At 40.4% G+C, this 26,408-nt stretch overlaps 2 protein-coding genes and 1 long non-coding RNA gene across 16 annotated transcripts in view; 2 read left to right on the forward strand and 1 right to left on the reverse strand.

Moving 5' to 3' along the window:
- LOC100544165 (rap1 GTPase-activating protein 1) overlaps positions 1–8,194 on the forward strand; it is a 61,392-nt gene extending 53,198 nt beyond the window's left edge. For 6 of the 14 annotated variants that reach the window (XM_085235905.1, XM_085235883.1, XM_019617907.3 and 3 more), the window contains 3 exons: positions 1,103–1,206; positions 3,604–3,720; positions 7,439–8,194. In XM_085235905.1, coding sequence (XP_085092031.1) covers positions 1,103–1,206; positions 3,604–3,720; positions 7,439–7,448 — 231 coding nt within the window. In that variant the 3' untranslated portion in view covers positions 7,449–8,194. Of the gene's footprint in view, positions 1–1,102; positions 1,207–3,603; positions 3,721–7,247 lie in introns of all 14 variants that reach the window. The other 8 variants (XM_085235834.1, XM_085235870.1, XR_014886366.1 and 5 more) reach the window with 7 other exon arrangements.
- A 3,975-nt stretch (positions 8,195–12,169) lies between these two features.
- Positions 12,170–25,805, reverse strand: GSTK1 (glutathione S-transferase kappa 1). The gene is made up of 8 exons (XM_010717487.4): positions 25,675–25,805; positions 25,175–25,256; positions 24,323–24,451; positions 21,058–21,158; positions 20,098–20,133; positions 18,122–18,238; positions 17,538–17,631; positions 12,170–16,334 (listed from the first exon to the last, which is right to left on the reverse strand). The coding sequence occupies exons 1-8, from the start codon at positions 25,738–25,740 to the stop codon at positions 16,285–16,287; spliced, it is 675 nt and encodes a 224-aa protein (XP_010715789.1). The 5' UTR covers positions 25,741–25,805; the 3' UTR covers positions 12,170–16,284.
- On the forward strand, positions 16,330–25,418 carry LOC146545438 (uncharacterized). Its single transcript, XR_014886393.1, has 2 exons — positions 16,330–16,634; positions 18,062–25,418. It is a non-coding gene; the product is annotated as an uncharacterized LOC146545438 (long non-coding RNA).
- Positions 25,806–26,408: the final 603 nt, after the last annotated feature.

The raw sequence follows: 26,408 nt of genomic DNA on the forward strand, positions 1-26,408 counted from the left end.
CATTTCACAAGTAGTGAAAACATGTGTTGCAGTCCTTTTTGTCTGTGCCTATCTCTAGCGCCAGGTCATCTGTAAACTAGAGCTAAAATTGATGCAAACTGGAAGAAGAAAACAAAACATGACTCTGCATCAAACATTAATCTCTGTTGTCCTGTATTAGATCCTGTGGGTTGTCATAACTTAAAAAAAAATGCTTGGACCGTGTTTTTACCAAAATGGTACTGTACTACTGTATGACTAGATCTGAAAACATTAGGACTAGATCTGAAAACATTAGGACACTAATTTTTCCATTATTTTTTCAATTTCACCAGTCTTTTTATTTCTTTATTTTTTTCTCTAAAACAAACAGATGGGCAATGTTTATTTAAAATACTCCTTTGCTGTAGATAGAATTTTCAGATTTGGAACAAACAGCAGAGTTAATAGTGTTTGGGATGAGAAAAAGAGTGAATATTTCTATACACTCTCAAAGTCTTTCTTATTTGATAGAGATACTAAAGATAAGAGCATTATAAATCTATGATGAATGTGTTTCCAGAAATGTATCCAGGTTTCTAATATTGGAAACGTTGTCATGTTAGCCAAAGCATGTGCGGCTTACTGTGGTCTCTGCATCAGTAGAGGCAAACTGAAGAAAAAACAACTCTGAGTTAGCTAAGAAAGTAATTTTCAGGGTGGGAATTTCAAGGTTACCATTTACTCAATTATATGCATTCTTTACGTTACCACTGCAAAGTCAAGAATGGTATTAACTTGGGCTTGCTTCCTCCTTCTTCCCTTTAACTTCTGGTTTTCACTGCCTTTTAATGATTTTGTCTCCTTTCCTGATCTTCTTTCTCTGTATTCTAGCTGTATATCTTGCTGTGTATCTTGTATCTCTCTGTCTCTCTCTTACCACTTGTTTGAATGTTTGCTTCAGAAACTTTCAGAGACAGAAAGTATTCTTTCTTGCATTGTTGGAGCAGGATTGCACTACTACATAGCATAGCAATGTGAAAGAGGGAATCTGGGTTAGTGTTGCAAGCTCCCTTTCTGGTTCACCACAGTTTTCCTGTCTCGTTTCCCTTCTTCCTTCCTGTAACACTTTCCTTTTTTCTAGTCTTTTGCCTTGCCTGGTAGGAGCCCATCACGTACTCGAACCAGCCGTTTCCATGGGCGACGGAGTAGTGCCATTGGCATTGAGAACATACAGGAGGAAAAGAGGTATGAGCTGTGAGAAGATAAGACAAGCAGAGAAAAAACAGGAGGGGATGAGAAAAGGAATATAGAAGGGCATGGATATGTGGAGAAAGGGAGTAGTCAAGAATGAGAACTGAACTGGAAGTGGTTGGAATGGGAACTAAGTCCTGATTATCATCTGATATAGAGATGGATGAATAAAGAAAGCAACAATAAAAAAAGGACATTTGGAAAGAGGGAGAATCAGCATTTAAGTAAGAAGATACAAGACTGATCTGGGGGAAAATCTGTTCTTGTTTGGTTTTGTTTGTTCTCGTGTTGACAAGTTAAAATACACAAAATATACTACAGAGATCACTCTGAAAGTAATGACTCCAATTTCCATGGAAACTACAAGAGATACAAAGATACAGTAATACTATTTGGTAGAGCAAATTCTTAGGATCCAAGAGCAGTTTGGTGTATTTGATAAAATTATAAGCATTCTACCATTTGGTTTTCTACTGGTCACCAGAGATGACATTTAAATCATAAAGCTTGTCTCAGTTCTCGTTGCAAAGCACTTTTAAAGAGTGCAGGGGTTCTCAAAATCTATGTGAGTGCCCTGCACCTGATACTCAGTTTTCCCAATTGCAAGAAGTTCTGGAAACAGCTTAAAAATTGTAAGTGGCAAAAGCCATCTATAATGTGGAAACCAGTGATTTTACAACAGGAAGAATTATTACATTTTTCTTTCTTTCAGTTTATTATCTTGGAACTTAATGAGATACCTATGACATTATTTTAATAGAAATAGTATAAAACTTTCTTTGAGGAAAATAAGAATCTTTTGAGACAATCTCTGTAACAATCTAAGCCAATGGAGAAGTCACAGCTCCTCAGCACTTTAGAACATTCTGCAACTGTGTCTCTCAATCTGTTACTTTATGTACCATATCATTCCCTATCCCCTTTGAAGATTTGCAAAAGTTTCCTACAACAAGGAATAAAAACTGGATTCAAATTCCTTTTTCTTCTCTTTGCTAGATGGGAATTGGAAAACCTTTGGGCTTATTTAGCTTTTCTTTTGCTTATTTTTAAACTTAGATGTTAGGAATGCTAAGCCTTATTTTGTGAGTTTATTTTTGGATTTTTCTGCAAGACTTTTTAGGTGGTTCCTGATGTGCAGTTTCACTTGCAATTGGTCTGATCTAATAGTTCGTGGCTACTGAAAAGCAGACATCATGCATTCCCTCTTCCACTATCTCTTTTAGCTACCAAGTCCCATCTAATTCCTTGTGATAACTTGAATCCTTATTAGGCCTTTCATGGAATTGATTTAGCCTGTTAATCAACTGGGATAAGTGTCTGCTAGGTTCTGCTGTGAGTTAGCTCATGGAAAAGTCTGATGAGTTCCAGAACTGACAGAAGCTATACTCAGCAAAAGTGGCTGGAATGCAGGCTCTTTCTCTGGCCCTGGGATATAGCCTGCAATGAAATAAGGAAAGGTCACTGTTGTGTTACGTCTCTCCCATTGATTTGTTAAACTTGCAGGCTCTTTCACTGGCAGCAGTGAACTCAACAAGTCATGCATGACTTCATCCTGAAGTTGTAGGTTAATGAAATGCAGCCCTGGATGACTGAGCTAAGCCAGTCCATCCCGCTTGTTCGTGTGTCATAGAAGTTTCAGGGTTGTTTAATTATCAAGATTGTTTTATTAAATCATTTTCAGTTTCACAAAGAGTTATGTTAGCACAAAAGAAGACATGATGAACAGTGAGGTGAAGAGTACAGGTAAGATAGCTGACAAAGAGAGTACATGAGGAACTGTAAACTGCATTGCTGAAAACACCAACAAACGTAACAAAAACCTGAGGTGGGAAATGAGAGTTTTCCATTCCTGTTTAAGTAACATTCCTCAATTTTAAGTTACTCGCGTAGACAGATTTCTTCAGAAGTATCTTGATAGGTACCAGAAAAAAGAAAATACTGGAACTATCCTGAAATAGAGACATTAGCTAACTTCAGTTAATCAGAAAATCCTTTATGCAATTAGTATAAAAGCTCTCTAATGAAACCTAAATCTTCTCAAGACCTATGAAATGTGTGTGTCTTGGGGAGACACGGGGGGTGGGGAGGGAGTGGGCAGTGAAAGAAAAAGCTGAAGAATTAAAGTAAAATACTGAAATTAATTTAGTCTTTTATATAAATTATATAAATTTAAAATGAGCAAAGACTTGACCATTTCTAATACGCTGCCCTTAACAGCTTGTAAGGCGTCTGTCCCTTTCAGTACAAATACATTTGCTTTCCTTCCTGTGTATGTGAGAGATCCAGCTTTGTAATGCGGCCTGGAAGGAAGTATTAGAGTAGCATGAATGGTGAACTCTGAAAATGGTGAACTCTGGCCCCAGGATATAACTGATTTGTCTTTCTTCCAAGCAGGGACATTGCAGAGAGGATACAGAAGGTGGTAGACAGTCCAGAAACTTTGCTTGACCTGAAATCTGATGGATCATCCAGTCCCAGCTCCCCAGAGATCCCCAGCAGGAAGAGCAAGTGAGTTGAAAATGATTTTAATATTTGAAAGATGCTCGTTGTGTTTGGTGTTGGCTTCAGAAAGAATAGTGCATATCTTACTCTCTTGAATGCTATACCAAGATTGTCCACATAAGGCATTGCAACATCTGAAAAATTTGATGTCTGGCCCTGACACAGAAATTTAGAGTGTGTACACAAGGAACTCAGCTTTCTTAAAAATAAAGACTGGGCTACTTGAAGGTGATTTTGGCTGTATCTTGAGCATCATGTTAACTTCTATCTAACAGCATATACAAAGCATTAGCTATCCAGTTACAAATACCCATATGTATGTTTCCTTTGTAGTTTGCTCTGAAGTGATTATGGAGCGTTATAGAGAAACTTGGACAAGGGTATGTTGGGAAGCTAGGTTTATTCAAATTCTGCCTTTTTAAGCAGGGCTCATACTGCTGCTCCTAACTGGCTTGAACTAGCCTGTCTTCAGTCCCCACAAGGTGTGATAGCAGGTGTTATGGTCTCATGTATTTCATCTATGTTTTGTTGCAAAAGCACTCCATACTGCACCCAGTGTTCTTCTGCAAAATATTGCATGGAATAGACTACAGCATAGTTCTTCACATTTCTGAAGTGTACTACAGAAACACTGTGCCCAGTGGTCATGAGGGGCAATGCCATCCTAGCCTGCATTAGAAATAGTGTGGCCAGCAGGAGCAGGAAGGCAATCGTCCTCCTGTACTCAGCATTGGTGAGGCCATACCTCGACTACTGTGTTCAGTTTTGGGCCCCTCACTACAATAAAGACATTGAGGCCATGGAGTGTGTCCAGAGAAGGGCAATGAAACTGGTGAGGGGTCTGGAGCACAAATCTTATGAGGAGCGGCTGAGGGAGCTGGGATTGTTCAGGATGGAGAAGAGGAGGCTCAGGGGAGACCTTATTGCACTCCACAACTTCCTGAAGGGAGGTTGCGATGAGGAGGGGTTTGGCCTCTCCTTCTGGGCAACAAACAGGACCCAAGGAAATGGCCACAAGTTGTACCAGAGGAGGTTTAGATTAGACATGAGGAGAAACTTTTTCTCTCAGAGTGGTCAGGCACTGGAATGGCTGCCCAGGGAAGTAGTGGAGTCACTGTCTCTGGCAGGGTTCAAGAAGCATCTGGATGAGGAGCTATGAGATATGGTTTAGTAGCTTGTGGTAGCAGTGGTAATGGGAGGATGGTTGGACTAGATGATTTTGTAGGTCCTTTCCAACCTTGTGATTCTACAATTCTAAGATGCTATGAAAATTACACTTTCTTAGCAGTGCAGCAGTGCTGTTGATAAGCTGTATTATGCTAAGATGGAATCCTATCTAGGATACTTCAGTACTTTGCAGAAGATTTCCTTCCATTACTTAAGGTGAACCTACAGGAAAGATGAAGATGGAGTCTTTATCAGGGAGTGTAGTGTTACAGCAAGAGGTAACGGTTTTAAAATAAAAGAGGTTAGACTTAGATTAGAAGAAATTCTTTATTATGAGAGTGATGAGGCACTGGAACATGCTGCCCAGAGAAACTGTGGCTGCTCCATCTCTGGAACAGTCTAAGGCCAGATTGGAAGGGGGATTTGGGCAACCAGATTTAATGGGTGACAACCCCATCTAGAGCAAGGTAGTTGGAACTAGATGGTCTTTAAGATCCCATCCAAGCCAAACCATTCTATGATTCTATGAAACCACACATTTGCATTTCTAAGACTCAGAGGATGCTTTTGGTTCTGTGAAATCCAGGCTGGATGTGGCTCTGGGCAGCCTGATCTGGTGGTTGGTGACCCTGCAAATAGCAGGGGGGTTGAAACTAGATAATCATTGTGGTCCTTTCCAATCCAGGCCATTCCATGATTCTGTGATTCTAAATCAAAGCCTGTAGCTAACTTTCTGGAACAGCTTGGCACACTCCTGAGAACTTGTACAAAATCTGTGGCAGTAAGGGACAGCGAGTACATTGTAGTAGGATGTGTCCCTTTTTCAGTATTGGAGCTCCTTTAAAAAAATGTCAGGAAGTATACCCTAGAACCAGGCTCCTGTGATTGTTGCTCTCGGTGCCAAGTCAGACAAGGAAGGGCCTTCATTCTAACTAGCCCCAGTTCACCCTAAGAATTACAGGCTGATGACTATCTGCAGAAGTTATCTATCCAATTATGTGGTGTAGGGCTGTCTAGAATTTTGTCACAGTGAAAGTGCAGAGTTCTGGTGAGTATGTTTCTATGATAGTCATTTTTGGGCTAGGTGGGTGTCATAAAGTTTTCAAGGGAGGAGAATGAAAACATAACTAGAAGATACAGAACATCTAAGATGCTAGCAGAGACACTGCTAGAGAGAATGCAGAACATGCAACTGCTTATTGGTCAGCAGCATCCTTCTTCCAACATTACCATATAATTCCACCTCCTCCTCTTCATACTTTCTGGGAGCTTGTTAGTAAACTTCAAATTCCTGGCTAAACACATGTGAGGGACTCTGTATGGGCAGCTGAAGTAAACTTGTGTAACCAGCAAGAATTTTTCCTAGTACGAAAATACCTTATAGCTGGTCTGTCTTATAGATATATATATGTCCTGGGAAAACAAACAAACAAAAAAACCCACTAGTTCCTCACTTCTGCATTTGACTGTGGGCTGCTCCCACTTCCCAACTCCCATTCTCTGTTCATGAGTTGAGGAGGTGAGCTAGTTGTTTCAAATCAATATCACCTGCTTTCAGAGAGCGGACATTGCACAGGTCTTCATTAATAACATTTGCATGAATGTTGTTTGTCGACATGAGAAATCACGTGCACACTTTGCATATGAGGTATGATGCAACATGGAGTTTTGCACTGTTTGTGATTAGCCAGTTTTTCAGAGCTAGGGACCAGCCCACATGCAGTTATACCTTCAGGGACATGCCTGAGATAGGGAATTAATTTCACCAGGTAAAGCAAACAGTTTTCACCAAGACATTGTTAGCACAACATTGTAGGAATGGGTTAGGGCTGTGATTCTAGCAATCTGTCTTGGAGATCCCTAAAGTTCTAGAAAATTATCTGCTTACTGTTTACTCATTATGGAACCATAAATCATCATCACTTTATAGGCATATTTCTAATACAAAATGAATCCCAGCTGGGTCTAGAATATTTTAGGCAGACCACATTAATAATGTCGTCCCTGGTACTATGTCATAAACCAATTTCTGATTCTTTTTAGGGAATAGCATTATCTATGGCAAAAAGTACAGCATATTGTTGCTGTTGTCAAGCATTGCAGATTCCAGACTTCAGTGGTCAGGACTCTTCATCTATGTCCTACAAAAATCAACCTAAACATAAATATAAAGGAAACAGATAACAGATAAATGCTTGTACAGTAGAGACAAACTAATAGTTACTTTCAGTTATTAATTTCTAAAACACTCTTCTGCAGTAGTCAACCTGTAATATTTGAAACTCCATTGTTCACTTGGACCACTCCTGTCTACTCTCCAACATACAGGGACAGTTATCCTTAGTTTCTTCTGCTCTGTTGTCCAGGTAGCCTTCTGAATAATCCTTTCTCCCAAGGACATGGTGAAAGAATGAACCCAGCCTAAGTAACAAGGTAGCAAACTCCCCAGGATTGGGACTCTTTCCAAGTTTCATCTGAAAATGAAGCACTGTACTGTGTATGTCCAAATCCTAGGAAAAGTACACAGGTTTTGTGTGCATGTGTTTTCCCTCCTCAGACACATCTGAGTGGGGACATCAAGCCAATCAGGAGTGGACCGGATGCTACTAATTGTTTACCTCACTGAAGATACTGGCAAGACTTTTTGGGTGAAATGAGAGAACTGGCTAAGAGGAGCATGAACTTAGAGGACCTCAAGGACTGTGGAGAGTCCAAGTGACACCACATAATGCTCCACTGGCAGTCCCTGGAGCAGGAATCATGGAGAGGAAGAAGGACAGAGAGATTATTTTGGAGCATTTTGATTCTAGGCTCTTCCCATTGTCCAATCAGCAATTACTGAGCCAGACTCTACAAATACTGGGGGAAAGGAGGCTACCTTGAGCACCTCCTCTTCCCTTAGACTTATTCAGAAAGAGAATTAAGTCAAAAGCAGAAGAACACATTTCCACCTCTGTCTCTAGTAAGCACTAGAGATGGATGACATGGTTTAGGAAATGCAATGCAAAGAAAGAGGATGAAGAAATCTGCTGAAGAAGGGTACTAAGGTGATACTTAGTGGAAATTTAGGTCCCAGCTCATTTTATTGATTGGCTCTGCCAAGGGAGAAGTATGTTAGCCTTCATTTCCTCCAAAATATATTTTGTAACCTCATGAGGAAATATCTTCGGGCCTATATTGGCCTTGCCTTTACTGCTCTCCCTATTGCATGCTGGCATGTAATATGCCTGGGGCTTTAGGTTTCAATACTGCTTGTAGGTCGAGACCGGCCATGTTTTGCAGTGTTTCTGAATGAATAAATATATTTAATATATTGAAGTTGTCTTATCGTTATTGCCTCTTTTAGCTTTTTGAGTTACTCAACATATTTCAGCACTTCTTTTCTATGGTGAGTATTCACACACCGTGTTACACACATAGTACGTTTCACAGCATATAAGCATGTGACATTCATGAGCTACTCTCTACTAGAAAGTGACAAGTAGTGGTTCCCAAATTCTAAGCTAGAAGCTGACGTTAAAGGTTTTGCTCTGACAGATATGAAACATGCTCCAGGCTACCTTAATATGCAAAATATTTAAGTGAGCTGTGATCAATAGATCCAATTTGTCATATATAATGCTTTGAATGTTCCCTTCATAACAGCCATACAGAAGCTAAAAATCTAGTGGAATTGATCTACAGGAGCCACTCAAGCCCTACAGGCAACCGTACACACACACAGTGTACAAGATGGGCATCTTGACTTGAATATGTTCCTGTCTGCAAGAAGGACTTGTCTGTGCAAGAGCTTAACACTTAATCCTAATAGCTTGCTAATAAGAAATAAAAAAAATAATGAAGATCTTGGCAATTAGTTTCTACCTCCTCTCTGCTTCCTTAAACTTTCTTAATTAACCGTTTAATAACACTAGTTAAAATGTGCTCTCTATAACTAGTTAATTCTGCTCTCTGTAACTACCTGAAGGGAGGTTGTAGTGAGCTGGGGGTCAGCCTCTTCTCTCATGTAACTGGTGATAGGACTAGAGGGAATGGCTTCAAGCTGCACCAGGGGAGATTTAAGCTGGATGTTAGGAAATATTCCTTCTCTGAAAGAGTGGTCAGGCACTGGAATGGGCTGCCCAGGGAGGTGGTGGAGTCACTGACCCTGGAGGTGTTCAAGGAATGTTTGGATTTTGTGTTGAGAGACATGGTTTAGTGAGAACTATTGGTGATAGGTGGATGGTTTGACTGGATGATCTTGTAGGTCTTTTCCAACTTTGGTGTTTCTGTGATTCGGTGCACATGCTTTCCTGATTCCTGATGTTAAAACTATCCAGAAACACAGTAGTAACATTTTGTAAATTCAGTGACATGAAAAAGTGCTTTCAGTGTTCCCATGTACTGATTGGAAATTCATGTAAGACCAAATACATGTTTCCTCATGGACACTGAGGCATGCTGGAGTTGCTCCCACCAGTGGTCCTGTGAACTTAACAACCTCAAGGGGATTAGTACAGATGTTTAACAAGTATGAAGAGGGGTAGGTATGCCCTCCATGGTAGGATACAAGCTGTGTTTCTGTCTTGAGTCAACACCTCTGCTTGCACTGAGGCATTTCCTGGCCTTCGGTACCGTACCCTTTGGCCTGATATCTGTCACTGGATCACTATACCAGGTACCAATGGGGGGGAGGGTTCTAATTTGCCACATGGATCTAATCTAGCCACACACTCCCTCACATATATATGAACTTTATTTGCTCCTTTTGCCTCTGTGACACCACATGTAGACCAAGCAGGTGCACGAGTTGGTTCCCTGTGAAAGGTGAGTAGCTCATGTTTACTTGTTGCATGAAATACCAATGGAAGCAGAAAATAAGTGTAAATGAAAATTGGCTATCATCAAGTAAAAGCATTCACCTTCTTTTTGGCCTTGTGAGTAACTGTGGTTCTCTTGCTCTCTGTCTTCCAGAGGTCTCTGTGCAAACATCCTGAAGCCTCATGGCACAGAAATGATGCAGTGCTGTTTTTAACAACTGATATGCCTATCCAGCCACAGGCCATAAAAAATCCTAGTGTAATCTTTCTACAAATCAAGTTACCTCTGCTATCTGTGTGCCTTACATAAAGCACAGTGGAATTGATCCCAGTGATCCACTCTGAACATTTTATCACACTGGCTGAGGTTCTCTCTCCTTCTCCCTTCTGCTCACTCGTGCAACATTTTCATTCCTGCAATTTTTGTTGCCAGAAAACCTTGCTGGATCCTTAAGCCAAGTTGATAGTACAAGGTCCAGGAGTGGTAATCTTTTGCTGTGTCATATCTACTCTTAGTTGTTCCATGCAGAGGTTTTATTTTTTCATTATGTTGTATAAAGGTACACAAGCAAACACGTAGGTTTGTGTATGGACTTCTGACTTAGGCCAAGAGACACAGTTAAAGTGGATCAACATTGTGACAATTTTCAGTCTATGTGAAATCAACTCATCCAACCAAGAGACTACAGACATGTAGTCTTCAGTGCATTTGCTGACAGCTGTAAGAAGTTGCGGTGATGTCATCATTTGCAACATTTAGAATGTGTCTATGATAATACGTGAAGGGGAAGAAGATAATAAAAGATTATACGTCTGTGTTATGCACATGAGATAGTGAAGTTGAGCCTGCACTTTTGTAGGACAAAGTGAAATTAAAGTTCTTGAAATTCTATTTTCTAGAAATTCTGTCAGTTTTTGAGGTAGAAGAAAAGATGGGATTAAGAGCAATTCTTTGTGCTAGAAATTCTAGGAAGCAAAATGGGGGTGATAAATTTATTCTTTTTTGCAAATACTGAAGTTTCCTATCTATGTGCTACCAGTCTTGATAGGAGACCGACTGTCAAAGACTAAGTATGGCAATACAAGCAAATATTCCTAGACAAAATTACATTTAAATGAGTGCAGATAATTTGCATTCATCTATGCAATGGATGAAATGGAGAAATTTTAGTTATCCCTAACCAAAGAATGAACTGAGTTAAGCAGAACTAAATACAAAGAAAACATCTTGGTGCATGGAGAGGCATCCAAGTGTTTTAGTTTTTTCCTTCAGTAAGTTGTCCAATAATTATTCAGCCACGATTAACGTACTGTGTAAAAATCAGACTGAACTCTTCTTTTTTTCTTTCTGAAGAAACTTAAGACAGTTTGGATGTCCACTGTAAGCTTTGATCTTACTCAATGATAATGGAATTCATTCATGAATTTGACCCATATGCACTTTCTTCTGTAGTTCAATTTGCCATTTGGATCATGGGATACAAGTTAAAGAAAAGAAAGGCAGGAGACTATGATCATGTTGCCAAAACTAGATGAAGACACAGACAACAGTTACTGCCAGAACTGCTGTTTTCTGAGTTGTCTTTAAAGCACCAGTGTCTCATATGCTAGTGCCTACCACCTAAGACAGGAGTAACTTTCTTAGCCTCAAAGTCAGGTTATAAAATAAGTTACAGACCTTAATACTTTGAGTAAGACATCCCTAGGTTTGTTAATATACTTACAATTGTTCTAGATTGATTTTTTTTTTTTAATCAATTGATCTATTAGTTGTTACCTACAACATAGATAGAAGTTCAATATCTAAGTGCTGGGATATACACAAAATGGAACAGAACCCTGATTACTGCAGATTCACATTGCTTAAAGCAGCAGTTTCACAACAAATGGCAGTGATTTACAAGTTTTGACTTTTAATTCCTCACCATTTTGAATTACATCATGAAGCTGGGAAAGGGGATACTCCATCTTTAAAAAACTGCTGAAACACAGTTGCATCTCATCTGTCCCATAGCAAATATTGGTATGATCATGTAAAGTTCAAGAAAATAATTGTTCCTTTGAACAATATCTTGCCCTACCATGCTACAGCAGGAATCTCTCATTACCTGAGTTATAAAGCTTCCTTAAATTTCATGATCAAATGATAACAGCCATTCTTGTCTGCTGCTTTTGACCCCATAGGACATCCTGAACCAATTCTTAATTCAAACTCTCTACCTTTTCCCTGATGCAAATAAAAGAGTAATAATTAAAATGTAATGTTGTAATACAGCTTTGCATGAAATCCTAGAAACTATACTACTTATGAAATTGCAATATTTAAAACTCAAAGCTATCCTTATTGCATAGGATGAAGGTCACTTAGAAATAAAATTGAACAGTGTAAGTAAGAAGGCTGTTATCTGAAAGGCATCACACATATTTTGTGAAATGTGTAAGGTGAATAGAAGCAAATGATTACAGAAAGCAAAAGAATGCCTTAAATCTTTGAATTTTGCAAAGTATTTAATTCCTTGTTCAAACATGGTATTGATATGTGACGATAGGCAAATTCCTTAAACCCTGAAGCTAGATGTGGGAGGCCTGGGAGAGGGAGCAAAGGGAGGAGAAGACAAATACAATGAGTGCATATATTCATAAAGATCAGGCATTCAAATTGCACAGATGTATTCAGTAATAGCATTTTCTAGCTTGACTGCACGACTCTGTCACTTAGTAGAACCTGCTTTATTTTTTAAACTAGTTTTTGGGTAGAACAGTAGACTGATAAACTAAAAAAAGGATCAAGGGAAACTTATAGGAGAGTTGGAGAAGGACTTCAGTACTTGTTGGACACCTGTAGTCAGAACTACTCTAGACAAGAAGTTATAGACAGAACAGGTGTGACTGCAAAACAGTCTGGAAGCAGTGGCCAAATTCAATGATTTTTAGTATGAAATGAAAGTCACATTCCAAGTGTTTCAATCTAGAAGTAAATGATGGTAATATTAGTCAAGTCACGTGTGGGTAAATTCCTTTCACTGTCATTGGACAGTCCACAAATCCATGAAAAAATTTGGTAATTGTTTGTTTATTGTTCTGTGCTTGGTTCCCTTCTAGGAAGCAAGTTGCTTCCTTCCAGCAGTGTTGCTGGCTTCACTGGAAAAGGCAGCAAATCAGATGGTCAGCACCATAGCCCACTAAGTGCTTTAGTAAAACGTTTCCTTTTCATTTGCACAGAGGTAAGGATGGGAGAAAGAGAGAAACTTAACTTAGGAGTCTTTGCTGAGGGTTAAAGGGACAAGAAAGGACAAGAAGATACTTGCAGGGGAGAGTTAAAAGAACTACCTTGTTCTGCAGGTCTCCATTTAATGCTATGTGTGAAGACATCGCTGCAGAATTGTTTCAGTGCACACTGGGTAAGAAGCACAGGTAACTGCCATGGAACAGTACCATAAAGCAGTGAGTCAATGCAGAGGCAGGCTTCTGGGCTACCTCTTGCCATACTGAAAGAGTGCAGCAAATACTGTACAGCTTCACAGTGAAGACAATATTATTCCTTCTTCTACAAATCGTTTTCTATGGCCAACTTTCTACGGCTTGTTTTATATATATATAAGCACTGCCTTTTTTTGGTTGCCTGCAGTGAACAACACAGCGAACTGCCACAGTGAACAACATTTTCTTGCTGAGACATCTCTATCTGCAATAATCTACATTCAGTTTTATTCTGTTCTTGCCTTGCTGTTTCTTTTGCTCAGATGCCACCCAGCTTTCTCCGCACGTATTCTCTTCTTTCTGTGGTTTCATTATTTTAGTAAGCCATTTTCTTTTGCTTATTTTCTGACTTTGTGCCTATCTCTAGAATCTTTGTTTGCTGGCTTTCAGCCTAGCCTTAGTGGAACCTACTTCTTCGTGGCAGTTTCACGGGTTTGCCTTAGATGTCAAAGTGCAACTGAATTTCCTGGTGAGGTTTGTAATAGAGCAAAGAAGAACACAGCTCTAGGCTTGTTCCCTAGAATTCAAAGTCCATTTTTGCCTGCATCTTTCAAAGTCTCTCTTTAAGCTCACAGTCTGTCTCATTTTCTGGTACCCTTTCTGTTTTGACAGTTGAACATCATGCTACCTTGAAATTGATAAAGATGCGAAGCTCTGAGGAACTCAGTTTGGTATATAGCTAGATAGAAGAGGCATCATCTTTAAGAGAAGAAAATTCTTCCAGCTATTCACAAATAGTTGATAGTACTTATTAGTGCTTAATGCAAACCCCTGTGCATGCTGCAAGACACAACGGTTTAAGCTCTCATTGTAATGTTCAAGTGATGCTTAGTTGTTAGCTGATCTGCCATCTCATGGCACTTGGAGCAATCAGATGAACAGCAGAGCTCTTCACAGTGGTACTGGGCCACTGATGTCCCCGTAGAATAACATTTATAGAGAGCAGATGAGAAAGGCAAGCCAGGTAAAGAAGCCAATAGTTAGTGCTGAGACTAGTTAAATGCCTGCTATGCCAGATATGAATGCTTAGACTAAAAATATAGCTGCTAACCAGCATTTACTGGGGGTAGTCATCAGTGTCTGCCAAGAGCCACGTGCTCATGATCAGGTCTCTGTAGACAGAGGCAGAACTTCAGACCTCTGCTCCCAAACAGGGAAATTTTGCTCAAAGTATGTATGCAGAGTTGCCACAATATGCATCCTCACTGAAATAACTGCAAAGGATGTAATCACTTACCAGTGGTTATCATAGACAATAAGTGATACAGGGAAAAACTTGAGTTTGGATTTTGTTAATCTCCTCAGCAGCGTGTAAATGGTATTTTAGTACTTCAGACTTTGAGCATTTCATCTCTACTGATTTCAAGTGCATCTGACAGCCTTGAAGATAATTTTGGGAAAGTACACAACAGTCTGTAAGATCCATTTCAGGAGATCCATCTCCCAAACCAATAGTTTTGCCACTAGGCCGTTTCTTAAGTCAGGCTCTTTTGTAAGATAAAGCTTCATGAGAACCTGGCTTCCACAATCAAATTAATTCAAGACATTTATTACATTTTCCCCAAATTCACACCAGAGCTAATTACATCCACAAAAGTGCATTTTACCCATTTCTGAGACAGCACTGTGAATCAAGTCACTGATGTGGTCTGGCCTAAAGCAACGTCTCAGCCACTCTGTTTTTACCAGCACCTCAGAATTAGTTTTGTAACACTGATAAAGAGTAGCAAATTTCAGGAGTATAATGATCGAAAACCTGTCCAACATGGCTTGAAGGGACTTACAAAAGCCTATGGCATTCATGTGGATGGTAACTTCTCTGTGATTCTGACTCCTCAGTGAATGTAGCCTCTTATATTCCCCATTTCCTTAAATTTCAGACTGGATCTGCCCAGGGTGAACTGGTTAAAAGGAGAAAGGAGTTCTCTAATTTTATGATGTTTCCTGAAGATGCATAACAGATGTAAGAAGGGAAAATTGTGCATGGGGAAACAAACACTTAGAGCTGTAAGAACATGGAGACTGAGCATGTTTTACCTTGAAGTTAAGAGACAAAAACAGGTTCCAGCTGCTGCTAGACCTTCTGCTTCCTTCACTGATGCATCAGAGGCAGTGAGGAAACACTGAAAAATCAAGCCTCACAAAAATAAATTCAAATACGCTATTCCCATTCAGCCAATATAAGGCCAAATTTCCAAACAATTTTAGTGTGCAAATTGTAAGGACTGTAGTCAGAGGAGGGAGTGGCAAATTAAATGTTTTGATTTTAATCTTACTGTTTGCATGTCTTCACCCCTGCAGACTGTATAACGCCAAGTCCCTCATAGTCACATCCTAGATCACTATTGAACAGTCAGCAACAAGGCCATTTTTGAGGAAGCAAAGCATAGTCGAGTTTGGTTGCCAACTGAGTTTACATCGTGTTCACCACTGTCTTCCAAGGATGCTACTGCAAAATTGGCATTAATTAAGAACCTCTGCAAGGGCTGGAGCTGGTGCCTATGAATGTGCATGTGTGGTGATCTCCAGTGTCAGTCACATGAGTGCAGGTATAAATACCGTCCAGTTGAATTATTTTTGAAGTACTTGACTCATTTCCCAGATTTTGCTTTGGACTTGAATTCTCTCTCTCTTCCACTAGTCTAACCAATCACTGTGCTGCAAGGTGAAAGGAAGCACGAGTGCCTTGTCCTGTGTTTCTTCCGTCTGTGTTGTATCTTGGACTTAAAAGGCAAATATAAATAACATCTCTTAGGCTGTATGTGTGTTTCTAAAGGACAAGTGGGAAGATATGAGAACTCTCTGAAACATCAAGATGTCAGTCCCATAATAACTTAATCCTCATACTTTTGATTGGAAAAGATGATGTTTAACCTGAAAGAAGTTAAATCCTTAATGTTAAACATTAATCTTTGAAAGCAACACATTTGTATTTGTAAAGAACAGATCAGACTGTTCATATTGATAAATCTCAAATTTCTTAACTAGAAATGAAATTGATCTGTAGAGTTAGTAGTTAAGGAAGAGAAAGCCATCTCTCTATAAAATTGGATACATAATCACCAAAGATCAACTGTATATATAATTGTTGTCTTTTCATTCTTAGGTATTTCCCCAAGACTTTTCACATTTTTGGGCTTGGAGCTGAGGGAACTGGTCCCAGCCATTTTTCACCTGCAAGACAAATCAGCACAAGAATTAAAATTTAATACAGATAAATCATTGTCTAGTCACATTTCTGCAGCTGAATGTCTATTCCTACTCTTCTTTTGAAGGGCAAATACTGATGATGGAATACAAATATTTATCTTGTATGGCATGCTTCAGGCAGCTTCCAGCACCCTTTACTGCATAGTTACAAATTCAGTGGTATGGAAGAATTATTTCCTCTGTTACAGACAAGAAATTCTGCAAGTCCTGAATGCTATGCTGAAGCCAAATGTTTTAAGGACTACTTCATTTCAGGGGCTGGAGGTAAGGAAGAGAAAAAGGGTAAGAGGCTGGGGATTCAGAGAAAGAATTTGAAGTGGAAACTAGTGGAAGTGGGAAGAACATTCCAGTTAGGATTAGAAACTATCAATATGGCTGTTTAAAACTTCATATTCCTCACTCTCATTTTCACAAATAATATTTTTAAATAATCCAAACCCATTCAAAAAAAAGAAAATAAACATCCAAAATTTTCCTTCTATTTAATCTATGACCAAATTTAATTTACATTAATGATGATCTGCTGCTGACATTTTTCCACAAATGCATTAGATCTAATTACACACAACTCTTCCTAGTCACTGCTCTCCTATTCTCCAAGTGCAGCCAAATCTAAGAACAGAAGTCAATTCCCTCTAACTCAGGTGACCAAGTTAAGGTGCAATTTATTAATAGGGAAATGAAAATAAGTACATTCCCATCAAAGAGGATAGTCAGTCAATGGATTTCTGTTTAAAATTTCGTGTACTTGCAACAGTGAGCTACGGATTTAAGAGCTGTGATAGCATGCTGTTTATTAAGGAGGAACAGATTTAAGGTAAAATGTCAGAACTGCAGAAAGTCAGTGTCACTCAGTCTTAATCTTATCCAAGATGTAATGCCCAGTATCAAGTAGTTAAATATGAACATTTTGAAATCTAAGCAAATTTAATAGTAATTTAAGAATGACACATGGTGCACAAAACCTTGAAACATACCAACGAGAAAGGTTGGAGAACTCAAATTATTTCTTGCTTGGGAAAAGGACTACATATTTGGTCACTCTAAACGTACTAAAATCCATTCCAGACAGCAGTTTCATCCCTTGAGAAGTACAGTCAACATTAATTAATATTTGAAAAACATAAACGCTATTTCATTTAGTGGTATTATTAGGTACACACTCACCTATAATGCTAGCTAGCAGCTCTAAACGATCAGAGCCAAAAAAGAGATGAGGTTTTCCATTAACATGCGCCACAACAGCAGGCATCCCAAAAGCCTATTGACAGGATGGAGATTAAATTGTGAATGTTATAATGAGAGAAACTTTTGTAGGCACATGATCAGTGTTCAGGAATAAAATCCAAAATGTTGACTTTTTTTGCCTTCTTTTCATTTGAACTTCATTCTGAAAGATGAGTCTAATGGAGCTATCAGAAAGTAAAGGGCTCTCCAAAGACTGTATGCTCCTCCTGAACGAGCAAAAAAGCAATGTGGTAAACTCACAGTTTTATCTTAACTAGTGACAGATGGTATTTCTTGATTCTGGCCCTGTAGCTGCCCATCCTTGTCAATTAATTGGAATGGGCTTCCCAGATGACAATGCAATAAATTACCAGTGAGTTCGCTTTTACATGCTCAAAAAGCAAAAGAGAGATGGTCTGTATAGTGCTTTCTAACCATCACCTTCATTGTTCCTTGCTTCCCAGTGTTCTTAACGGGAAAGGAATGCATAGCTGTGATATCAAAAGGCATTGGAAGCACCTCACCCCATATTTTATTGCTTCCTCAGTTGTCTCCTTCAGACGATTCTTCACTGCAGGGGATGAAGTCATTTCAAGTAGCTTCTGGGTGAGCTCAGAGGATAGCCCAGCCTTTTCTGCTACCTGACAAGTGACAATAAAATAAGGCATGCTCTAATACAAAGTATTCTAATTCCCACTATGGACTAATTAATTTTTTTCTTCAATGTTATTAGTTTATTACAAAAGTTTATGACAAAAAAACCCACAAAATATTCTTGAAGTCTTTCTTGCTCATTATCTTGCTTTATTCCCAATCCACTCTCATTTGTTAACTTCTAATCTCTGAAGCTCTAAGCATGCTGGTATTTTTCAGGCATTCCAGAGAAAATACTGAGTGTAATGTTTGCTAAGACAGAAACAGTTTGTAGTACAAGTGTGGCCACATAGGAACTCTGATACTCAGGGTGTTTTTAAACAGTATCTCACAGAGGATGCTAACTTCCTAACATCTACCTGCTTTTTTTCTTTTTTTCCCCTCTCCTACAAGAGAAGTAAAAGTAATCCTGAGAGAAAATGCTCACAGTCACTTTTTCTTTCACTTAGCAACCACATTTTCTTGTACTTTCTCCTCCTCCCATACCAGGAGGATCAGTAACTCTTTTTAACTCTACTTGAGTGGGAGATACACAAGTGTAATCTGATAATAATACAAAATGCTGTGCAAGCATGGTACACAAAGCATTTAGACTGCAATCTTTGCACACAGACATAATATCTGATTGTCACCATTTTAGAGGAAGAGTATTTAGGAGGACTGGGGCAGGATTCTGAGGCTACACTGCTTCTATAGGAAGTTACAAGAAGTCACTGCTAACTAAGAACTGAGTTAAAAAAAATAATACTACAGGCACATGTGGAACTGTATCAAGTAAACAACATACCATTTCTCAAACACTATGTAAAATAAATTCACCTCTAAATACTCAGATGAAAAGGTTGTGACCTGTTGCAGCTTTGGATGACCTGTTTCTACATTAAGTGCTTTAGAGAAGGTCTAATATTTGCTGTAGGGGCAGAAAAAAAAAATACAGACAGTAGCAAATGTAGAGGTGCCTACATCCCTGCCCTGCTGAACATGGATACGCTCAAAGACTGCCAAGGAGTGGCTAAATTATTTGGAGTTCAAATTTTGTTTCTTGGAAAGGTAAACAAAATGCCACCATTTTCTGAAAATCTGGTGAAAAGATGTGTTAAGATGAAACAAAAAAGCAATGAGTAGACTTGCTGGACTGCAAGTTTCAAATAGCAATGTCAGAGAGCAGAGATTGTATCTCTTAGGCACAGGCAATTCTTTTTTTCTTCATGTTCCAGTAACTTAATAATAAAATCATAGAATCATAGAAGAACGTAGAAAGGAGATTCCTTAAGTAGGGACACATAAACCTAGATGCCATTACAGCCTTAACTGTAATACACAAAATGCAAAAGACTATGTAAGACTATATAAGACAATTGCAACTTCTAAACACGTAAGATGGCAATACAGCACTAAATTTAATAGCAGAGCTTCCCTCCATCATTTCAAGGAGCATCAACTTTCCTAGCAAAGTGAACCATTTCACAAGAAGATTTCATCCATACATAATATCAAAACCTCAAGGCATTCTGGAGACTACTTTATTCTTTAACCACTCTTAAGAAAACTGAATTAATAAATAATTCATTTTCCATTCTGAGTATCTTGCTACATGAACTAGAAAAAAAAAGGAGATTTTTATTCTAAGAATTATAAATAAATAAATAAAATTTGAAACAGACCAGCTAGAAAAGTTAAACCTCCACTTTTTTCAAGTAGAAAATTTTAAAATCTCCAAGTGGTCATTTGAAAAATTTATAATAATAAAGGCACACTAAGCTGTCTCCATGGTTATTACTGATCCAAGCAATCCCGTAAGAATAAACCAGAAATGCAGAAGCACTAACAAAAAGAAGAGACTTACAGCCAAAATACTCTCCACCTGACTGATATCTTCATGCTGTTAAAAGAAGAAAATAAGTAGTTTGCTTAACATGAACAAGAGCTCAGTTCTGGACTTGAAAGCAAGTTTTCTAAGAAAACAGAAATAAAAGCAATGTTAGTTGTCCCCGCTGGAGACGTTTTTTCAGAAAAAATTTTGAGTTACCTAATCAAAGATTGTTCTGACACAAACTGCTGATTCGCTCAGTCTGTAGTACTCACAATACATACTGAAAATAAGGAACAGCCAATTAAGACAACTAGTTCTTGCAGTGACTCCTGAATTACTGCTGCGGTTTACTCTGGCAAGAGTCCCAGCTCCACACAGTCATTGGCTCACCTCTATCCCTACAGTGGGATAGGGGAGAGAACTGGATAAAGGTAAAACTTGTGGGTTGAGACAAAGACACTTTAATAGGGTTGAAAAGGAAGGGGAAAATTGTGAATATATACATATGTGTGTATATACACATATACACACACGTATGTACAAAAGTGACATGCAGTTCAATTGCTCACCATATGCCAAATATTGCCCACCCAGTCCCTGAGCCCAAAACCCCATTTTTATCATTACATACAGAATCACAGAATCCTGGTTCTGTCCCCTCCCAGCTCTTTGAGCAATCCCAGCTCCTCACAGGCAGAGCTGTACAAGAAGCTGAAATGTCCTCTGCTCTGTGCAGCACTGCTCAGCAACACCTAAAACATCAGTTCTTTAACCACATTGTTTTTCTCCTAAATCCAAAACATGGCATCATATCAGCCACCATAACGAAAAGTAACTTTAGCCCAGCTGAAACCAAGATGAAGACTGATGACCTCACGTTTCCTTCCATGACTTCTAATTGAAAGACTTTTTCTTTGTTTTGTTCACATTTCACATTTAATGAAGCGAGTCTGGAATGTTGACAGAAAGGATCAAGGCTTCATGAATACTGACCTGTGACCAAAAACGTAACCAGAACTCTCTAGATAAAGGTTCCAAGTACTTTGGTTGTGTCATATCAATGGCTGTGATAAAACGCATGGCTCCAAGACTGTCTGGAATTAGTGGAAACAAAGAAACATGCTGAAACATGGCACAGAATCACAAACAGGTAAGAGTTTTAAAAACTATTACCTAAATACAGTATAATCTCATTTGTAATTATTTCCAAATAGTAAAACTTCTGTTGAATCAACAGTATCTTCAACGTTAATTTGGAGGTTTATTTCCTCAGAACTTCCTTTCATGGTTAAAAAACACTCAGATTTCATACTGCTAACAGATACAGGAAAAGGCTATGGACAGAGAATCCATCTTCACAGAATCACAGAATTGCAGGGATTGGAAGGGACCTCAAGAGATCATCAAGTCCAACCTCCCTGCTAAAGCAGGTACCATAAAACAGGTCGCACAGGTAGGCATCCAGATGGGTCTTGAATATCTCCACAGAAGGAGATGTCACAGCCTTTCTGGGCAACCTGTTCCATTGCTGCCATCACCCCTACCGTAAAGAATTTCTTCTGCATGTTAGTACGGAACTTACTATGTTCAAGTACTACTTAAACATACGACTCCTTGTCCTATCACTACACACCACTGAGAAGAGCCTGGCCTCAAACATTTGCTTCCCACCTCCCTTTAGATATTTATAAACATTTATCAGATCCCCTCTCAGTCTTTTCCCCAGGCTGAACAGACTCAGGTTACTCAGCCTTTCTTCACATGGGAGATGCTCCAGGCCCTTAATTATCTTTGTGGTCCTTTGCTGGACTCCTTCTAGGAGATCCCTGTCTTTTCTGAACTGGAGAGCCTAGAACTGGACGCAGTAGTCTTTAAATGTGGCCTCACCAGGGCAGAGTAGAGGGGAAGGATAGCCTTCCTTGACCTGCTGGCTATGCTCTTTCTAATGCACTCCAGGATACCATTGGCCTTCTTGGCCACAAGGGCACACTGCTGGCTCACGATCAACCTTTTGTCCACCAGGACCACGAGGTCCTTCTTTGCAGAGCTCCTCTCCAGGAGGTTATCACCTAACCTGAACTGATGCACGATGCAGTTATTCCTCTCCAGATGCAAGACTCTACACTTCTCTTGTTAAATCTCATCAGGTTCCTCTCTACCCAACTCTCCAATCTGTCCAGGTCTTGTTGAATGGTAGCAAAGCCTTCAGTTGTGCCAGCCAATTCTCCCAGCTTTGTATCATCAGAAAACTTGCTGAGAGTGGACTCTATCCCTTCACCCAAGTTGCTGAATTACATCAAATTATGTCAAACAAGACTGAACACGGAACTAACCCCTGTGGAACACAGCTAGTTACAGGCCTCCATCTAAACTCTGCACTAGTGATGACAACTCTCTGAGCTCTGCAAATCACCCAGTTTTCAATCCATCCCACTGTCCACTCATTTACCTCACATTTTCTAAGTCTCATAACAAGGATGTTATGGGAGACAGTGTCAAACACCTTGCTGAAAGCACACAACATCCACTGCTCGCCCCCCCCATCTACCCAGCCAGTGATGCATCATAGAAGGCTATCAGATCAGTCAAGCACCACCGTGTGAATCCATGTTGATTACTTCTGATAACCTTTTTCTCTTCCAACTGCTTGGAGATGGAATTCAGAATGAGCTGTTCCACCACCTTCCAGTGGATAGAGGTGAGGCTGACTAGCCTACAGTTTCCTGGATCCTCCTTCTTGCCCTTTTTAAAGACTGGAGTGACATTGGCTTTCCTCCAGTCTTCAGGCATTTCTCCCACTTGCCAGGACCTTTCAAAGATGATAGAGAGTAATTCAGCAACCACCTCTGCCAGTTCTCTCAGTAACGTGGGCACATCCCATCGGGGCCCATGGATTTGTATGCATTGACTCTGGCTAGATGCTCTCTGATCAGATCCACCTCAACCAATGGAAAGTCCATCTTTACTCAAACTCTCTCTCTCACCTCTAGGGTCTGGGATTCCTGAGGGCTATTCTTAGCAATGAAGACTGAGGCAACAAAAGCATTCAGAATTCAGAATACCTTCTCAGTATCAGCTGTTACCAAGGCACCATCCTCATTTAGTAGGGGACTCACATTTTCCCTAGTCTTCCTTCTACTGCTGACATACTTAAAAAGGTTTTCTTGTTATCCTTTACCTCCTTTGCAAGGCTTAATTCCAAGAGGGCCTTAGCCTTCCTTGTTGCATCCCTACAGGCCCTGACAACATTCCCATATTCTTCCAAGGCAGACAGGCCTTTTCTCTACATTTCATAGAATTTCTTTCCTTTCAGTTTATCCATGAGTTCCTTGCTCATCCACACAGGCCTCCTGCCACCTTTCCCCAATTTCTTACTCTTAGGGATTCACTGATTTTGTGTTTGGAATAAGTGATGTTTAAGCTCTCATGGCCCTCCTTCTAACACTGTAGCCCATGGGATACCTCCAAGTAGGTCTTTGAAGAAGTCTAAGTTGGCTCTCCTGAAGTAGCAACTTTATTCACTGCTTTGCTTTTTTCCCCACACAAGATCATGAACTCCCTCATCTTGTGACTGCTGCATCCCAAGCTTCCCTCAGACATCACATCCCCGACCAGCTCTTTCTTAGTAAAAACAAGGTCAAGCAGTATACCCCCATTCATTGGTTCCTCCACCACCTCCATCAGAAAGTTATTATCAACACACTGCATGAACTGCCTGGACTTTGTGTGCCTGGCCATGTTGCTTATCCAACAAACATCAGGATGGCTGAAGTCCCCCACGATAACCATTGCTGGGGATCTCCAGGCTACTTCCAGCTGTTTGTAGAAGGCCTCTTCCACTTCCACCCCCTGATCAGGTGGCTTGTAGTACACATCCACAACACTGTCACCAATGTTAGCCCACCCCTTGATTCTTACCCTCCACTTGTTCATCATTCCCCCTCGCCATACATTCTAGTTGCTCTCTCGCACAAAGGGCAACTCCACCACCTTGCCTCAGCAGTCTGCCTTTCCTTAAAAAGACAGAGCCATCCATGACAGCATTCCAGTCATAGGAGCTGTCCCACTCTGTGTGACTGCACACAGACCTCTAGTTCTTCCTGATTATTTCCCATGCTATGTGCGTCGCTATATCACAAGACAATCACAAGATCCAATAGGACAAATGAGAGGCTTTTCTTTTTTTCTTAACCTTTACTGTAATGGAGGATTTAAACAATGATTGACAAATATTGTCTAAGCTAAATCTCTTACTTACTTTTACCAAGAATACGTTGGAAGACGTCTTCTGAAAATGTTAAAGGCACCTGATAATATTTTGCCATCCTTACTATATCCTTCTGCAGGTATTCTGCACGCTTTGGCAACATTGCTGGAGGCTTGTTACCTTTCAGAAAAAGTTCTATTTTAAGCAGAAGATTTCAAGTATACTATAAAAACACTGGACAAAACAAAACATGACAAATTAGATCTCACCTACACACATACCCAAGGAAAAGCAATTTTATACAATATTAGTAAAACATACGCAGATTTTCCAAATGTAACAGTATGATTTAAAACACAATTTATTTTGGTTTTACAAAGACTGGTAGTTTAAATTAGCAGAACCAGTTTTAAACAAAGGTAAAAACTTCCTGATAGGGATCTGTATTGATTCAGATTGATGACTTTTAAGGTAAAGAACCACATTCTGGTAAACAAAGGCAGGGGATTGTTAATTTCATGATTTATAAACCTCAGGGAATCCTAATAAGGCCCCAAGTGCTATTTTATAATGTTCTTTGATCCTTCACGTATGTTACAAACTGTAAGAGTTCCACAGATTTATTCTAGTTTTAATTCAACCCAAAACTTTCAAAAAATCATTTCATGTAAAATTATTCTATTATACCTTTGGTATTTACACGTTCCACATACAGCAAAAGCACTGGGGGGGTACGCAGCAGTAACAGCACAAAATTCCCTGCAGCCAATTTCTAGGTCACTGCTGAGCTCCACGACCCTATATTTACTTTGCTATTGGTGCCAAAAATGAATTTAAGGCTGGCTCTGCGATCACCCACAGAAGTATCCTACTAAAGAATGCCAACCACCCCACATTAGCTACCAGTTGACTGCATTATGCCACCAAGGAAAGCCGGACGAAAGCGCAAATCAATATTCCATATGTGCTGGTATCGGCAGAGAACCTGCAACACAGAAAGGCAAGCCAGATTGATAGAGAAGTCTGCAGATCTGCATGCAAGTAGAAAATAAGCGTTCGGCTGGGACGTGCCTCCTAAACGCCCCTGGTTTTCAACACGCCATGAAGAAACTTAAAGGTCCCCGACAAACGGGATTAAAAACAAAAATCCAAACACATTATGGGCAAAGCAAAGCAAAGCAAACCCAAAACAAACACAAAACGGAAAAAAAGCAGGGACTTTGCGCACTGGCTCCGTGCCGCTCTGGTCGCAGCGAGGGAAGCCCTAAGGGGCAGGGAAACGAGACGCCCTTCAGCCGACCGGAGTCCGGCCCTCGGTCGTGCCTACTCGGCCCCCTTGCCAGCGGCCGCAGTGAACGGCAGGGTCCCCGGGAGCGGTCTCCCTCCACACTTCCTCCCCTCACCTCGAACCCCAGCCAGGAGTAAGGAGACACCACGTCGTAAAAGAGCTCCACGACTACCCGACCCATCTTATCCCCTTCTCGTCCCCCGCCGCGCCGTGTCGACACGCCCCCACTACCCAGCGGGCCCCACCTCGGGCAGGCGGGCGCTGACGGGCCCTGGGAGCTCTTCCGTTCACGTGAGTCCGCCCTGGTGGCGAGGGAGGCCGTGTGTGGCCCGCTGAGTGCGGTCTGTGTGTCGTGTCCGTCCTCCCAGGAGCTTCCTTGTGAATGGAACTTACCCTGCAGAAGAGTTGAATAAGGGATTCTTCAGGTGTCCCTGTTTAATACTGCTTGTTTTACAGTCACTAGCAACCTGGAGTCAGCCTCTTGGATTCAGCTGTCCTACAAGGGAGAGATATGGATCCCCTAGAAAGGTGGAATCTAGGTAGAATGATTTTACTGATATTCCACAGCAAAGGAGAGGCAGGAGCCATCGCTCCATCCCCTGTTTTCTTCTCTTTCTCCTTGCCTCCTCCTCCTTTTCTGTCTCTCTATGCCATGTCCATCTTCCCAGGAGCTTCGTGCCCCACGGCTGGGGCCTCGTCCCAGCTGTGAGGTGCTCTTTGCTGTCTCTCCTTTGAAGCCTGGCTTGGGAAGTGAAGGGAGGGAGGGAGCCTGTGCCCTTTTCCGTGCTGAGGTGGGAGGAGAGGAAGCTCCTGAGGAGGACAGAGGGGAGCTGCCTTAACCGTTCCGGC

This window comes from Meleagris gallopavo, chromosome 1, assembly GCF_905368555.1.
Source record: "Meleagris gallopavo chromosome 1, MGAL_WU_HG_1.1, whole genome shotgun sequence".
Taxonomy (NCBI): domain Eukaryota; kingdom Metazoa; phylum Chordata; class Aves; order Galliformes; family Phasianidae; genus Meleagris; species Meleagris gallopavo.

Bases quoted from the DNA above. Each gene is read 5' to 3' on its own strand.
- GSTK1 (XM_010717487.4), bottom strand. From the start codon at position 25,740: ATGGGTCGGGTAGTCGTGGAGCTCTTTTACGACGTGGTGTCTCCTTAC. The intron at 20,134-21,057 runs GTCAGTATTCAT...TTCTTTTAACAG, and splicing joins GGTTACGTTTTTGGTCACAG to CATGAAGATATCAGTCAGGT. The intron at 18,239-20,097 runs GTAAGTCTCTTC...GTCACTTGTCAG, and splicing joins AGGTGGAGAGTATTTTGGCT to GTAGCAGAAAAGGCTGGGCT.